The sequence below is a fragment of the Rutilus rutilus genome (genome assembly GCF_951802725.1).
Source record: "Rutilus rutilus genome assembly, chromosome: 6".
NCBI classification, from domain to species: domain Eukaryota; kingdom Metazoa; phylum Chordata; class Actinopteri; order Cypriniformes; family Leuciscidae; genus Rutilus; species Rutilus rutilus.
Window position 1 is genome coordinate 25,827,789 of NC_140214.1, and position 17,282 is coordinate 25,845,070.

Below are 17,282 nucleotides of genomic sequence, written 5' to 3' on the forward strand. Positions count from 1 at the left end.
TTTTAACTTACGTGTGAAAGGGTTCAAATTATTACATGGCTGTGGAATACTTGATTCTGATTGGTCAATCGCACCATCCAGCGGTATGTTATTCCTCGATAACAACCACTGAAAACAGATAACCGACACTGGTGTAATAGCCTGTATATTCTATAGGCTATTATGGAATTTTTATGTATTTTTGTATCTCCTTTTTTTTATGTGGTATGTTGTGCTATATGGACCTGTGTCTGCAATAAAGCTTTATATATATATATTTGTCATTTGGCAGTCACCAACCACTTTCTTTTTATGAAAAAAAAAAAAAAACATCTCAGTTTGTGTATCACATAAGAAAAAAATTTAATGACATGACGACGAGTAAATAATGACAAAATGCATTTGTCATTTTTGGGTGCACTATTCCTTTAACTGCCACTGCTCTTGTAGTCCTGACTAATGTCTTCTATGACTCAACCAGTTTCTCCAGAACACTCAATTCCTATTTTACTCAACCAATCTTTCAGCAGTACTATCAATTTTCCATCCTCTCAGCCAAGTAAACAGTCACTCTTATGATTTTAAATGGAAACAAGGTGCACCTGGTTTCTGCCACTGCTTGCCTCCAGACTGACACCTGTCTGTAATCTTTACTCAGCTCTTATTCAGTTCTCATCTCATATCAGCTCTGCTAGGGCTGCAGCATTTCAGCCAGAAATGCTGAACGGATTTTTGATGGATTGAATGCTGCCAATGATCAGACAGGGTGATAGAAGAGACTCTCCTCCAATACATGCAGAAGTGGCAGTGACACAGAGGAGTGATGTGTGCTAAAGCCAGGAGGAAAGTTTCCCCAGGCATGCTATTTTTGCTGAGAGCTTGGGGGAAGCACATTTGACCCTGGCTCTCTTAAGGAAGCAGAAATGTGAGCTTTATGGTTCATTCCCTTCTTCTATCTAAACAATACAGAAAAATCTTTCAAAGGTACTGCCAGTGCAGATGAGAAGGTTTTGAGAGAAATAGATTTTTTGCGCTGAGGGGAAGAAAATCACAAATAGTGTGGGTATGTGCAAGCGAGAGCTGCAAGATACAAAAGGCCACTAAAGAGCAGACTCACTGCACTCGTGATGCCCTTACCTGCAAGACCATTTCAAAAGCCTTTTGAGGAGTTAATATCGCCAGTGCAATCATCAGTTTCAGTGCAAACATGAATCACTGAGCAAGATGTCTTAAAACTGACAGTATCTGCCACATTTGAGCATTTAGACAATAAAGAATAAAATACAGAGTGAGCTTGTGCATATACTGAAAGAAAAACAAACATGGATGGAAAAACACACATCACAGACTAATCCTCCTTTGGCCAAGTGTCTGGCAATGCAGGAAAGCACATTGTGAGGACAGTCAATGATAAAGACATCAATCAGAATGAGGTCCAACCCCTGGTCAAAAAGGAAAGGTGTTGAGAGAGGCAATGAAACCGTGAGTCTCCAGCCACCATTTTGTATAGCGCTGTATTGATCCTCTCGCCGATAAGGAAAGCAGGGCCAGAAAAAAATGTCCCAGTTTCATTCATCACACACATAGACGCTGTGGAACACATCGTCTGGCCCTGCAGGGAGAAAGGCTGCTCAGAAATAGCCTGAACTCAAAAAGACAAGACACGAATGCAACACATGGATCTGAGTGCGGCCACTTCACGCCTACCTTCATTATGCAAACACATTTGTCATAACAGTGCAAAAAAACTTACTCAGATAGATGGATGTTAGTTAGTGGGAGGGGTGGAGCAGGGGATTTTGGTGCAGAATGAGAAGACTGTACCCCATACCAACCGTTTGAACATGTCCTTCTACAGTTCTCCTCCTCTTCACATCTGCCTGAATATAGAGACATCCCTGTCAAGTGCTCCAGGGTACAGCTGTCAATCATCATGTGACAGAGATGGGGGGGAAACTGGTGCATGAGTCAATTAATATGCAGAGTGGATCTACATTTAGTCCACAAGTGCAAGAGCAGGAGTAGGAGGGGCACTGAGGGGATGAAGCGAAATGAAGGGAGGACTTTGATGATGCCCTTAAACTTGAAATCTGTTAGAACTCCATGCAAATGATGCCATAAGTTGCTTCAAATGTTATTGTGAACTCCACAGCATTAGGCTACCACCTATATCAATATAGAGTTGACTTAATTAGCTGGAAACATATACGTTTGATACAAATGTCGAGCAACACACAAATTAAATATCAACTGTCTTTTACACTCCTGGCCTACAATTATTAGGCGATAACATTATCTCCATTCAACTTAGCCTAGGCTATGTATTATCCTCTACTTAAGCAATTCAAAGGGAAATTTCATTCATAACTTAAATAAATCCACAGTTTTACATTTACTCATTGTACGAACCTCTGCGGATAAAACAGCTCGTTTCGCGATAAAAAAACATTCACGTTGACCAGCACTACTCACCAGAGTTTGCTGGTACTGAAGCACGCGCTGTTGGGCTCGGTCTCGCGCCATAACGTATAGCGGGAATTTAAGTAGGCTATTTAAAGACGAAACGGTATTCCCAAACGCCACAATATCACCTCCGCATCACTGGGACGCTATTCAACAAGCTGCATGAACCGAGTAACAGGTCTTTCTCCGCAGAAAACAGCCCAGCAGCTCATCCAGCTGTCGAATGAACTCTTCCATGTGCCCGTGCGCGCGCAGCAATAAATGCCATAACGCGCTGAATCCCTACTTTGTGTGGGAAGACAGGGGTTACTACACTCCATACCTGTTGACTCGACTGTCAAAAATCAATAGATGTATTTTCTCCCGCTGTGTGACTAATCGCTATTTTGCACTACCGTGAACTCAAGCACTTAACGCGTAGATTACGTAGGCTATTTTATGGCTTTATGACTAAGTTTTAAACGAACCATGCAATCCTGTAAGGCAGAGAGAGAGGTAGCCTGTTTTCAGTTCATAGAAAGTTCATACTAAAATTTGTTATTTCAATTAAAGAAAATAGCCTACAAATGGATTCAGTTGAAAAACTGGGATGCACCTGTTACCCTTTCTTTTGCCTATAAGGAGAAATGAACTGATCTGTAATAACACAGAACATCCTCTCTTTAAAAACCAGTGGAGAGCCGGTGGGCAGTTCATTACACTGCTCATTAACATTACTTGTGCTTACAGTAAATACTAAATATAGATGCATAGGCTGCATTTCAAGCTCGGCCCACGAGCAGCTCAAAATCTTCACGGGATGAAAGACAGAATTCCTTGGAGAGAGGGAAAGAAACCAATGGGTTGTTAAACAGATTTCCCTACAGAGATAGAAACTGGTAGGCTGCTTTTGGGCTCAGTAACAGGTCCACTGCCAGCTCAGGGAACAGCAGGAGCACAGGCTGGGATGAAATATGAATGCATCACTGTGAATTCTGACAGTTTTCTTGCAACACTGCAGTGTTTTTGTGTATGTGTTCAAGCTCTTTCTCTCTCTTCCATCCATGCATACTTGTACATAACACAACCCTGTCTCTGCTGATAGAAACAACATGTCTTTGTTTGTGCACCGGTCATCAAAAAGATGATTGCAAACACTGTCATTGCTGGCAGTCACTGCTTAACAGTTCTTCACAGATATTAGCTATTTCTTTTTAAAGGGACAGTTCACCCAAAAATTTTAATTCTGTAATAATTTACTCACCCTCATGTCCTTTTTAAGCCTGTATGACGTTCTCTCTTCTGTGGAACATAAAAGAAGATATTTTGAGAAAAAAAAGAAGTTTTTTTCTTTTTCATATCAATCAATGAAAGTCAATGTGGTTTGAACCACATCGTTCTTCTATATATATACATTGTGTATTTGTTCCACAGAAGAAAGAAAGGTTTGGAAATCAATTTTTGGATGACCATATATCTTTTTCAGATTAATAATTAAATAAACATGAGACGTTATTTCTTTCTTTATACCTGTACATCAGACTGCATTGTGCAAACCATCTTCAATTGGCTACACACATCATACAAAGATGATTTGGACAGGTGAGCATCCTTTCTCACCCACTGCACATTTCTTTGAATTGGGTGTTCCAACGCCCTCAGCGCTAACACACTGACCCAATTCGATGCATCTTCCACAAAACTTTCAGTAATGTTCCTTTAATGAATTGTGGAAGCTCAGAAGAGTTAAAAAGAACATCTTCCTCATTGACTATTTGAATACGGGTCTGGGTGAGAAAATGAGACGTCGATCCGTAGTGGGGGGGTGAAACAAGGGTCAATGTTAGATTACATGCATGTACATTACCATCCCAGACAGGGAATAAGACCCGGTTCGCATTCAACTCAATAGCATGTGGCTGTCTTCTGCTCAATACTGGCCTGCAACAAAGTGGTTTTAGCTCATTCAAAGTTCTATGAGTGTGGATACATTCAGCATGGAAATAAACAACCACACTGTGTTTGTTTTTTGTAATTTGAACAGAAAAAAAGAATGGAGAAATGCTATAAATTGATAGTACATTTAACTAATTAACTGTAACGAAACGATTTTAACAGCTCAAATAGGCTGGTATAATAACATAACATTTAATGACACACATTTAAGAATTGTGAAATATGGTCACCAAAATGCCATCATGTAGCCTAATGCTTGTAATATCGTCAAGAGTATTTTTATGGTAAAGTTCTACTAAACACGTACAGCTGCCATTTTTACCATACATTTGCAACATTTTTTAATCAAAATTGACTGATTGATTTATCAACTCTAAATGATGCCAAATCAAACAAGTTAAGAAGATAAAGTTTCTCTCCAAGTTATGTGATTTTGCCCACTTCTAAACTGTGAAGTGAATTTGTCCTTTAAGATGAATGCAGAGGTGAAGGTATTGATTTCTGTTTTGAATTATGTGGATGCAATATCAATTACATTTTTTTCCTTTGCTCTTCAGATTCCTCCAACATAAGAAAGGACCTTGAAGGGACATTGGATCTAGAAGCATAAACGACTGAATCCACAGGGTTTCTTGAAAGAGATATTAGGACATCATCTTACATTGAGCCTATTTGTCCTCGTTAGAGGATCTAGACAAGAAAATCAGACGTAGGTTATGTTCAACTCCCTGCACGAATAACACTGTGCCCTTGAGCCCCACAAGATAACCAAGTCGATGAAATGCCCTTCGGAATAAGAATGACAAGCAAAAGCTTTAAACGGATTGTTTTGATGGCAGTTGTGTGACTTCTGACGCGCTTTAACAGCAGCAATATTGGACACCTTAACAGGTTGCTATTTCGTCTGTGGCGGCTACTTACATTTTTCCGCGCCGGCTTTTAGTCTTGAGTAAGAGCTCCTCTCGAACGCAACAGTCCAAACGTCACCTACGCCGCTCCATTAATGACGCAAAAATGTTAAGAAATCCCCACACAATTAGAGCAACGCAATCAATATCCAGTAATGACGTCAGTGATGTTCGCTACCAATTGCTCGATTGATGATCGAGATACTTTCTGTATAATTGTCCACACCGGTGAATTGGCAGTGCCCTGTTGCTGATGCCTCTCGCTCGTCTTTGAATTCGCCTCAGACTGGAAGCTAAACTTCAAAAAAAAAAAAAAAAAAAAAAGGCGAGCGCTTTCCTTAATACATACTTGACGGTGTTAATGCATCACTTAAACGGTTCGGATTAGTGTGCACTGCACGCGCTGAAAGGTAAAGGAGTAATTAAGCCGGCAGAGCCTGGGGCGCGTGCACTGGCCAGGAATTGATTCTGTGATGCAATGCGGGTTCCGTCACTGGTTTAGTTATAGCGGGTTTGACTCCACTTCTGTTCCTATTTCCCGTCATTAATGACATTTGATGGCGCATCTTCATATTGTGCTGATTGACAGACTGTTACGTTTTTGAGTAAATACTTTTGATCATTCACTAACTTTTATCTGTCTGTCTGTCTGTCTGTCTATCTATCTATCTATCTATCTGTCTGTCTGTCTGTCTGTCAGACATTTTCCACATATAGGCCTATGTGTGGTGTTGTAATCATTACCGATGCTGTTCAGAGCTTGTCGTGATCACAGCGACTCCAAGGCTTTTAGCCCTATCCTGATTTTTCACAGCTGTGACTTGTGGGCTGCTGCAGGGTGACTGAGCGTAAGACTGTTTCGACACTGAGAAAGAGAGAGAGTGGTGAGATCCTTTAATTTCAGTGTGTGCTAATGTTCAGAACAAACACTCTCCCATATAGCCTATTTAAACATAACTATCTCCATTCTGGCTCAGCGTTCTCATTTGCAGCGAAGAAAGAGTGAATGATCTCCTCATGTTTACAAAAATTCACCAAATCCAAAGACAACAGGTGTGTTGCTAGGAAGATATACCTGCTTTATTTCGGCACTGTGCATGCATTTGCAAATCAGGCAAACAGGTGATGTGCTAAGACTGAAAAATGTGAATTGAAATTACAGCTGAAGCTTGTCTTAAGTGGTGTGTGTGTGTGTGTGTGTGTGTGTGTGTGTGTGTTTAATCTGGCAAAGAGATAGGCTATGCTGGAGGTTTGGAGCTGAATAAAACAAATATTTATGATAACTCGCAAAGGGACAGAGACACCAGCAGGCTGGTTGTGAAAGTAGGCCGTCTGAGCACACTCATTCAGCTCTGCTGATTCATATACACACCTGCTTTCTTTTAGCCCTGGACAATTAAAAATACAGAGATCCTTAAACATATTTGTATCATTATAGGCTGTTACCTTCCAAAAAGGGAGACTGACTACATCTCAGTATTTTATATACAGTTTTTCTCAATCGCTTTGGAGCACATTTTTCTAAATGGTCTTAACATTCATTAAACTGTAAGTGTAAATGTCTCAACTGTTTGCTGGAACATAAGAACTCTTGCATGTCTGCAAATTGTAGTTACCCGATACTGACCCAAAACATTTAATCCATGCTTCAAAACCTAGTTATTGTGTCAATAAAATGTATTTTTAGCATGGAAATATTTGCTATATAAATTTCATGTTTTTTCTATATTTTTTTGTTGACACCAACTGATTTCTATACTATACAAGAATATCAGTTTTGTCTGTGTATCACACTGAGCATTTTAAATACAGATTCAGACAGTAGGTAAAAATTGACTGGGAAAAGTCAATACTGTAGTACACGCACACAAAAAAAATATATTTGTATTTATACAGTACATTTATTTTTCAAAAAATGTGTTGCATTGTAAACTGAAAATTCTCACTTGCTTTTTTTATTTTTACACACTCTATTATATCTTTCTCTAACATAGCCTATCTTCCTATTGCTCTTTCATGACAATAATTTTCAGTTTCACATTTCTACAAAAATAAATGTTGGCTATATAAATACAAATGTATTTATATAGCACTGATAGCTGCTGCTGCTCCTCCCATGTTCAAAAAATGTAGTGATTGTGCTGTCAGCAAACTCCATATATTGGTTGATTGATAGTGATTCATATTCATTACAATGGCAGGCCATTTGCCAATTTAGCAAACATTACATGTCATAAATATCTATGGAATATAACATGTCTGACATATTTTGATCACTGAAAGGATTGGTTTGCATGTGAAGGCTCACACGATGAAAGACTGTTTAGAAGTTGTGAAGAGTTTGACAATTTCACTGAGAATCAACTCAGTTTTATTATTGTGCAAATTGTAGACAATTGTAATTACTCTTTTGAACACGTGCCAAAACACATGCAATTTGCTCAAATCAATAACATTTTTTAATTTGATGTGAACAAGTAACCAATTTGTTCAGAGATCTGAACTTATTGTTTTGAGAAAAAGTTTAATTTGAGAATTGAGGAAAAACTGTAATTGATTACATAAAATACCCTTGATTAGTCTATATACATTTTTTATATTTTTATTGTATTACTTGATATCAGTAAGCACATTCAATGTGGTATATCAGTATGGGTTGTGACTTTGGTAGCTCTTTAATTTTACTTACAAAAAGGCAAAATTATACTTAATTTTCAGTTTTGTAGGTTGAATTTTTTAATGTATGACCGGCGTATATGGCTTATGGCCAGCAGCCATATCACCCTGTAGCCCAAGACTGGTTGCCCACTGAAGCTAAGCAGGGTTGAGCCTGGTCAGTACCTGGATGGGAGACCTCCTGGGAAAAACCAGGTTGCTGCTGGAAGAGGTGTTAGTGAGGCCAGTAGGGGGTGCTCACCCTGTGGTCTGTGTGGGTCCTAACGCCCCAGTGTAGTGACGGGGACACTATACTGTCAAAGAGCACCGTCCTTCGGATGAGACGTAAAACTGAGGTCCTGACTCTCTGTGGTCATTAAAAATCCCATGGCACTTCTCGTAAAGAGTAGGGGTGTAACCCCGGTGTCCTGGCCACATTCCACCCATTGGCCCTTAACAATCATGGCCTCCTAATAATCCCCTTCCATTGAATTGGCTCTATCACTCTCACTCTCTCCACCTATAGCTGGTGTGTGGTGAGCGCACTGGCGCCGTTGTACTGTGGCTGCCGTCGCATCATCCAAGTGGATGCTATACACTGGTGGTGGTTGAGGAGAGATCCCCTGATATGATTGTAAAGCGCTTTGGGTGTACAGTAGTACATATGAAAGCGCTATATAAATGCCTCATTCATTCATTCATTCATTCATGTTCATACAGGAAGTAGACTACTTTCCTGCCATATGCACAAGTACAATGGATTTTACATTTAATAAAACAAGAAATGTTTGATAGAACAAGAAATGAAGAATAAATACAAATATATTGAGTAAAATATGAAATCTGCATATGTAAGAATAAATAAGTAGTTTCTTATCCTGTCTTTTTGATACATGTATCCCCTGTGATCTATAATAAGCGGAAGAATACATACAAAAGCATGTACTGAATATGGCAATTCACTAAAAGTAGGTTGGTTGATCAATGATCACATAATAAAATATTAACCTGAACTAAAATATGTGGGCTCTTTATGTTTGTTCAGCCTACCTTTTTTCTCTCTGTTTCTAAAAGCCTTGTTATTTGTTTATTTATTTAGAATTGCATAAGTATCCCCTACAAACTCAGGGTTAGCCTCACTTTTATCTTGGCTTCAGTGTACTGTGACTCACTGAAAGGACATCAGGGCATGCTCAAAGACAAGATAAAAAAGCGTCCCAGCCGGGAAAGGAATATTTAGAAAAAGTCAGAAAGTGTGGGGGCGATGCACATGATTGGGAATGTAGTGGAGAAACACATATCTCGGTGGACGTTTTTGCATTACTTCTTCAGAAAAGACACTCTCCAATGGAAAGCAACGCGACTGAAGATGTGGTCGCAGGGCATGGATTTAAGTAGTAAGTTTGCTTACAACTTCATTGTACCGGACTGATCAATGCAGTGCTGTGTTAACGCTTCTAAAACTCACTCTCTCTGTAAAACATGTAGCCTACCTTTTCACAGTTATTTTGAAAATGCTGATAATTTTTTATTTAGTTTTGAGTAAAGTCATTAATAAAAACTTTATAACCGATTGGCAGTTCATGTGCAGTAGGCTACATTCATATATATAATATATATATATATATATATATATATATATATATGAAGAGTTCAGATGCAAAAGCCTCTAAGTGCCATCTGAAATTTTCTTCTAGAATGATCATTTTTATCAAGCTCGTATATTTAAGTTCAGTCATTTCACTTAAATGACAAATATATATATATATATATATATATATATATATATATATATGTGTGTGTGTGTGTGTGTGTGTGTAAAGGACAATGTGCATACAAATGGGTGTTATTTTACTTAAATGACCAGCTGTTTAAATTATCTTGCACGGCTAGGCAAATATACATGGACATAAAATAGCCAATTTGATTTATCTTATTTGTAGATTATCTTAAAAGCTGCACTAAAATAGTCCATTATAGAGAAAATGTAGCAACAAGATGAACACTTTATTTATTGTAGCATATTTAGCTACAGCGTAACTTCTCTATTTTATGTTCTGTCATTCATCTCTTACCATTTCCGATGTTTTCATTTTCTCGATTCATTCGATCTCGATTTATTTTTCAGGATTCATAGCAATCTGTTAAAGGGTTCATTATCCCTATACATAAAATAAATAATGTCCTCTCCTTCGAGGACTTTTTGTCTTGTCAGCCGTATTGAATCGCAAAATGGCGCCAATTGACTATTCTATCTTGCAGTGAGAAGACAGCGACCTAGGCGTAATTGAGATGTGAAAGACTCAGAATGTTGCCATGGGCAGCGGTTACACACATTAGCGTTACCTTTTTTTTGCAACATGGAAATCAGCTTCTGTAAAAGTGCAAGACTTCCGATTCAATATACGCTATAGGTAAATAATAAGAAAAAAAGTGCCGTAAAACTAGCATTTGTACTACAAACCAGTGTGTTTTTGACAAAATTTGTTTTTATGGAACATTGCAGTGTTTATTATAAATAATATACCAATGAAATGATGATCGCAACTTTCATTTAATGCCGACTTTAGATACCATTTTTGCAAGCAGGATTTACGAACTGTTTTTGTACAGCTAATAGCTAATAACTGAAAGTGGATGACACCAAAGCCTCACACATTCAAGTTAAAAATGGCCTCCACCGCTCTTCCATTAAAAATAATGTGAGAGGGCAACACCCGGGTTAAAACCACTTTAATTTTCTCTGTAAGGATTTAAAAATATATAAATATAGTTTCTAAACCCTTAAAGGCCCACTGAAGTACCTTGGAATACAGCTTTTGAAACAGCAAGCTAAGGCTAAGCTAAGGACATATTGAATGGCTCCTCCCCCTTTTTAAATAGCCAATAGCGTTTAGTTTACCTCAAAGCCTGCAAGTCTACTTCACAGCACCATGGAAGCAAATCAGAGTGCTGATGATATTCAATAGTAGAGGTGTGAATAAATTTTAGCCATTTCATTCCTAATCAATGTACAGTTGGAAAACGGAATAAAACTCAAGCAACCGAACACGCATCTCCAACTAGTGGCATAATTTTGTTTAAAAAAGTGGTGGGACAGTCTGGTGTGTGGGGTGTCGGGGGGAGGAGGTTGCTATACAATGCAAAGATATATGTACAATATGTGTACAATAAAAAATTGCGCAAAAAATTACATTACGATGTCCAGAGATCAATTTTAAATAGTACATTGGGTTTAATTTGCCATTTAAAAAAGATCTACTAATATATATTGTTATTGCCGAGAATTTTCTCGTGAATCCATTGATCCGCAATTGTAACTTGTGTACTTTCATGGTCTAGTGGCAGAACTTTTGCCAAGCGTGTCAGATGTTCTAACCCGCACTCGTATAGTTTGTTTGTGCATTTTGTTTTGTGATTTCACCAGAACGAATAGAGTCTCCGCAACAGCGATAGATTGAATCGCCTAGTGAAGACTGTGTGCGAGCCACAAGAGAACATGATCGCAGTGGCAAGGAGCTCAGCAGCTTGATTTAAAAAACAACACATTTCTGTACTAGAACGCCTCTTATTTGACAAAGGAACGAAATGAATGCCCTGCTAGTTAGCTGGAGATGTGTATTAGGTACATCCATGCCGCGAATTGTTTCAAAAAGTGATGTGGACAATATCGACCCTGGCAAAAACCCATATTGCTTTGCAACGTCAACGATTGTCTTCTTCTTCTTCTTCTCTTATTTAATGGCGGATTGCAAACAACTTTTAGTTGCATACCGCCACCTACTGTACTGGAGTGTGTATCATCATGTCATTTAACAATTATTTATCAACGATGGTCGCTTTGGCCAGGTGGTGTTTATAACATAGGGGTGGGACGCTTTACATTCTAGAGAGCATTTGATTGGACAGAAGATGTGATGACGTCATAAAAATCTGTGACCCATTTGAGCGGAAGTGAGGGACTGTACGTTTTGAATGCTTATATCTACTACTAAATGCAAATTTTGTCATTGGTTTGGAACACACTATTCATAACCTTAAGCATAACATATTCATACTAAAAGCTAAAAAACTAAACTTTTTATTTTAGGGGGCCTTTAAAGACAGGCTTACTAAGCTATGTGCTATATGCTTTTGTTGAGGCTATCAGCCCGCATACTTCAAATTATTTTTTAAATAATTCTGTTTAACAACAAAATTCCTGGTGAAAAATACATTACCCATGATTCTGAATAAAAATCTTGACCAATTAGATAATTGTAACAAGGAAATTCCGCCAACAGAACCGTCCATGCCCATAAAGCTTTGCAACGTAGATTAATTCAGAACCATATTGCCTACTAGCATACTACTCTTATAATTCCGGTAATAGAAATATATGGTAAGATTAGTATGATTGGTTGTTTCCCTGTGCTCTTAAACTACTTAAACATTTGCATATTCTGCATATTTTCTATATAAGCTAGCATATAAAATCAACTTCTTTAAATCAATAGTTCTATTGTTGATTTTTTAATTCTATTTTATTTGCAATACTTCATGAGATTGTAGGTCTTTTCCTCATTAAAGCCGTTAAGTACACAATTTTACCCTTGTCTTTTTGTCTGATTCTCAATAACTTTTTTGCTTTAATCAAAGTTTGTAATGTTATGATTCAACTTGTTGCGAGTTGCTTTTGGCTCATGGCTTAATAAATCTTAAAAATCCTTATAGGCAAAAATACTTACAAATCCAAGGCCGGTAAAAAAGTTGGCATGCACTGTTGTTATAAAAACTATTTGATCAGAATCAGAATTGAGTATTGCAGAGAGTTGTTTCATGTTACTATTACCTTCTGATTTAAGACATTTATAATGTAATAATGTTTATTAATGTAAAGTAACATTGAATATTGCACATTTGTGACTTAATGGATGTACTAATGTAATTCAATGTTATACTGTAGTCCCAAGAGTTACATAATACAAACAGATGCTTTCTCATTGGATTGGGTGTCTTGTAGGAGTTCTGGTAGTAGTCTTCAGCATGGTTGCCTTTGAACTGTCTCACGTTCACACTAGACCAATTGACTTTGTGTGTGACAGCGATGCCAGAAGAATGTTGAACAAGGTGACGGACTTCCAAGAGGAAATGGTAAGACTGTGGCATGTACTCCATATTTAAATCGTTCTTTCACTTCTTTTTGTGTTTCTTAGGATGTTTATATGTTGCCTACCACAATCTTACACCATAGTAACTCATAGGTAAGAGATAATGTTACAAGGACAGTAGAACCGTTCAAATTTAGGCACAAGGAGTGAGAAGGTGAACGGACTTGGGCTGACTTTCCAATCCAAAATGAGTTGTGTGCTAAAATCAAATTTTACCCAAATAACCTTCAATTGAATTAGGTTATATAAATTCAATTGAATTCCTCAAGCCACCACCATTTATTTGTGTTTGTTTATGTTGGTAGAGAACTGCTGGAATCAATACCAAATTACCCTTCATATATCTTTTAGCTTTAATAGCTCCGCCTCATTAGATGTTTGCATGCTACACTTCACTTGACCGGTATCTGTCAGTTTACCTATTTGCATGTTAACTGATTCTCTGCTGTCATCCTCCGTCTTGGCGTCATCCGTTATCTTATCTTATTGACTCTGTTTGTTTGACAGTTTGCCACTCTGACTGCTCAGCGTCTACATCTCTGCTTGTCTATCCACCGGTGAGACATTTTATAGGCTGTGATTTTCACTCCCTTTACAGAAAAGCTGCAGTGCTGTAGATGCTCTACCCTTTTCTATTCAATTACCATGCGTCGGCATTCACAAAGCAACCTGGGAGAGAAAATCAGTGAGTCGTTCAATGCAGCTCCCACTCCCACACACTCCCTCCAATACAGCATCAACCCACTCACGCTGCGCACACACTCTTTGAGACACCTGTATGTGTGTGTTCCAGGTGCTTGAGTGGAGGGCTGAGATCCTGCTGTCTTTGGAGACTCTAGCACAGGATATACAGTCTGCCAGGACACTCAGCCAACCTGGCTGTAGACTCACTCTGCTGGAGCGCTTGGAACACAATATCAACAACTACCTGCTTGTAGTCAAACTACTCCGCATTGAGGTGAGGATAGACCAGTTCAACCTTGTGCTGCAGCTCAGATAGATATTGGCACAGAGATGAATGGCATGCAGACAGATTGTGCGCCTCTTGAGGAATTCACTCACATGGGATTTTGACTACAAGACTACAACATCTGACCCTACAAAAAGAAATAAATATAAAAATATAGCCTACTGTATATATATATATATCATTATGTGGGTTTTATTTAAATATTACAAAAGTTCAGCATGCAAGCAAAAAAAAACTAATTCACATAGTAAATAATAGCATAGCATATAAGTTCAGCAAAATATATAGTAAATCACACAGTAATTTAATTGAAAGTGAAATAAAGATAAATATTCTACAATCTAATAAAGACAATAACTCTGAGAATATATATATATATATATATATATATATATATATGAAGAGTTCAGATGCAAAAGCCTCTAAGTGCCATCTAAAATTTTCTTCTAGAATGATCATTTTTATCAAGCTCGTATATTTAAGTTCAGTAATTTCACTTAAATTACGATTAATAGGTCATTTTCATTGCCATTTAAGTGAAATTACTGAACTTAAATATACGAGCTTGATAAAAATGATCATTCTAGAAGAAAATTTCAGATGGCACTTAGAGGCTTTTGCATCTGAACTCTTCATATATATATATATATATATATATATATAGGCTATATACAGTAAACATAGTACAGTAATATTGGTTAAATGATAGTGAAAATGTAAAAATATATTACATTTTAAGACTTGACTGACACCGATTCAAAATTAATAATGTAATAGCAATAATAATCAAATTTTACAACATTTGTTAGATGTACTTTCATTTTATATATATATATATAAAAAAAACCTTTAAAAAAGACGTGACCGGAAGTTTTCCCATATTTGAATGTGGCTGGGACTATGTTGTCCTCAAGGAAAATATCCTGCCTTCCCGGAATCTTTGTTGATCCGTCACGTCATCTTGGTGACTTTGACTCTGGGTGATCTCTGCCTTCCTTCCCCAGGAAAGAAGGGGAGATAGCGACACATACTTGACCCGTGAGAAGGATGGGAACATGGTGCTCTCTGAAGTGCATTACAGCCATGCCCTGCTATTAAAATATACATACCGCCACTCGCACATACCGTGGGGACTATGCTGGACTGTAGTTTTGCTGATTTCTGATGTTTTTGCAAAACATAATTATATCAAAGTGGGTGTTTTCATTGATCTCAATGATGACCCACCATCTTTCAAAGTATAGCTCATTCATTTCTATCACACGGTAAAAGTCATTTCTTTTCTTCCCTCGTACACATACTATGACTATTTTTAGCTTGAACGCTATTTTCTTTTTCTGTCCATCTTTGTCTCATCCAGCAGGGAGAGCAAGTAGGGCCTCAGGCAGAGGGATGCCAGGGTCAGCGCTCTACGGATTTGGGTTTGGTGTTGAAGAACTTTGGGCTTCTTCTAACAGGCAAGCTGGAGTGGCTCATTTCAGAGCTGGAAGACGGGTGTTAGACTGAAAAACTCTCTTCAGCCTTGTGTAATTGGACCAGACAGGCCCAATCAATTTAACAATGGTCCACCTTCAAGACAGTGGGGGGCCATGCACTTTGCGAGACCACAGATTTACATGACGTTTAAACAACAAGACTCTGCCATCTACTGGATCATAGCTGAACTGACTCACCTGTTGACGCGCAGCCACTAGAACTTTTAAAACACACAAACTGTTCTGAAGTGAAAACTGGTGAGTCCTAAATGTTGTTTTATACCACAGATTATATTTATTTATTTTATAGGCTGCATGAAAGTTGAACTGACTCTACAGGGTGTGATGGCACATGGAAGACAACCTGAACTGAAGTCAAGGGTATGTGTGACACAATGCAGTTCACACACAGGAAAGGTCACTTAATCTATACACTCCAAGTTATAATTATGGGATATTTGTGCATATAATATATTTGGTATAAAAATAGTATTTACAATATTTTGTGAACAAACAAAGCATTATTTCAGTATTTTATTCAGTTGAAACGCTGATGCATTTACACAAAACAGTGTAAATAAACACAGTGAACAATGTGAAAATATGGCATATTTAAATCACTAAATATATTCGCTTTTTAATATGTAATGTCCTTCTCTCTTGAAATGTAATAGCTGTTAAATGAACATATCTACATATTATATATTATATAACGTATGCACTATGCAGGCAATGTTAACTAAAGTGGATTTAATCTAAAGTCTGAGGTCTTCAGTAAATATATTATATTAGAATGCTGCAAAATATTTATATTACAAATAAATGCTGTTCTTTTGAACTTGAACTATTCATCAAAGAATCCTGAAAAATGTACCACATGTTTATTCAAAAATATTAAGCAGCAACATTGGTAATAACAAATGTTTTTTGAGCATTAAATCAGCATATTAGAATGATTTCTGAAGGATCATGTGACACTGAAGACTGGAGTAATGATGCTGAAAATTCAGCTTTAACACCACAGGAATATATTACATATTAAAATAGAAAACAGTTAAATTGTATCTGTATTTCAACATATTACTGTTTTTACTGTTTTTTCCCCTCTCAACATCTGGACAGTAGCAGCACACAAAAAATTGGAAAAACTAATCTCAGCGTTGTTTGAGTGACTGCCTTTGTTTTTTGTAGCATTGGGATCAAGTTCTGCTTTTGCTAATTTTGTTGAATTTGCATCCCTGGTCAGGTTCAGATGCTTCTAGAGATGACAACGATTGCAGGAAGCTTCTGTAAGTCGTATTCTATGAGAAAGCGAATGATGTGCAAGAGAAGTTTAAAGTGGAGTTCCTAATGAGTAATTTATGTAAAAAATTCCAGTCTCAGACATAAAATGAGCTGTTGAGAGAACATCAGGGAAAGCTTGTGATTGATTGTGCCATACAATAGCTGACAGATTGTTATAGGAACCTTGAATACGAATATAAAAATGCTAAAAGAATCATGTGTTGTCTTTGAGACTTTTTAAATCAGACTGAATTCTTGTGGAGAAAAGCAATCAATTACACCATGTATGGGACGAATAATTATGTAAGTTACTAAACACCGCCAATGTATAGCTTTGAATGTCTTCATCATAACCAGTGATCTTCACTAATCTGGAAGTCTGGACAAAATATTCCAAACCTGGAAGACTTTGGTCATGTAATGTCATTGCTGATTTCATGTTTATTAAAGTTTGTTCATGCAA

At 37.5% G+C, this 17,282-nt stretch overlaps 2 protein-coding genes across 11 annotated transcripts in view; one reads left to right on the top strand and one right to left on the bottom strand.

Annotated features, from left to right (window-relative positions):
* clcn2a (chloride channel, voltage-sensitive 2a) overlaps positions 1-5,820 on the bottom strand; it is a 51,941-nt gene extending 46,121 nt beyond the window's left edge. For 3 of the 5 annotated variants that reach the window (XM_084412107.1, XM_084412110.1, XM_084412106.1), the window contains exon 1: positions 2,452-2,656. In XM_084412107.1, coding sequence (XP_084268233.1) covers positions 2,452-2,502 — 51 coding nt within the window. In that variant the 5' untranslated portion in view covers positions 2,503-2,656. Of the gene's footprint in view, positions 1-2,451; positions 2,657-5,298 lie in introns of those variants that run through there. The other 2 variants (XM_084412111.1, XM_084412108.1) reach the window with 1 other exon arrangement.
* A 3,275-nt stretch (positions 5,821-9,095) lies between these two features.
* thpo (thrombopoietin) lies at positions 9,096-17,282 on the top strand. 6 transcript variants are annotated; one of them, XM_084412118.1, is made up of 7 exons: positions 9,096-9,337; positions 12,943-13,073; positions 13,689-13,775; positions 13,884-14,048; positions 15,424-15,517; positions 15,846-15,916; positions 16,782-17,282. In XM_084412118.1, exons 1-7 carry the CDS (start codon positions 9,205-9,207, stop codon positions 16,884-16,886), a joined length of 786 nt encoding a protein of 261 aa, XP_084268244.1. In that variant the 5' UTR covers positions 9,096-9,204; the 3' UTR covers positions 16,887-17,282. The 6 variants fall into 6 exon arrangements, with proteins under 6 accessions (XP_084268244.1, XP_084268246.1, XP_084268243.1 ...); XM_084412117.1 differs by having other exon boundaries at positions 9,116-9,337; positions 15,421-15,517; XM_084412120.1 differs by lacking the exon at positions 15,846-15,916 and having other exon boundaries at positions 15,421-15,793.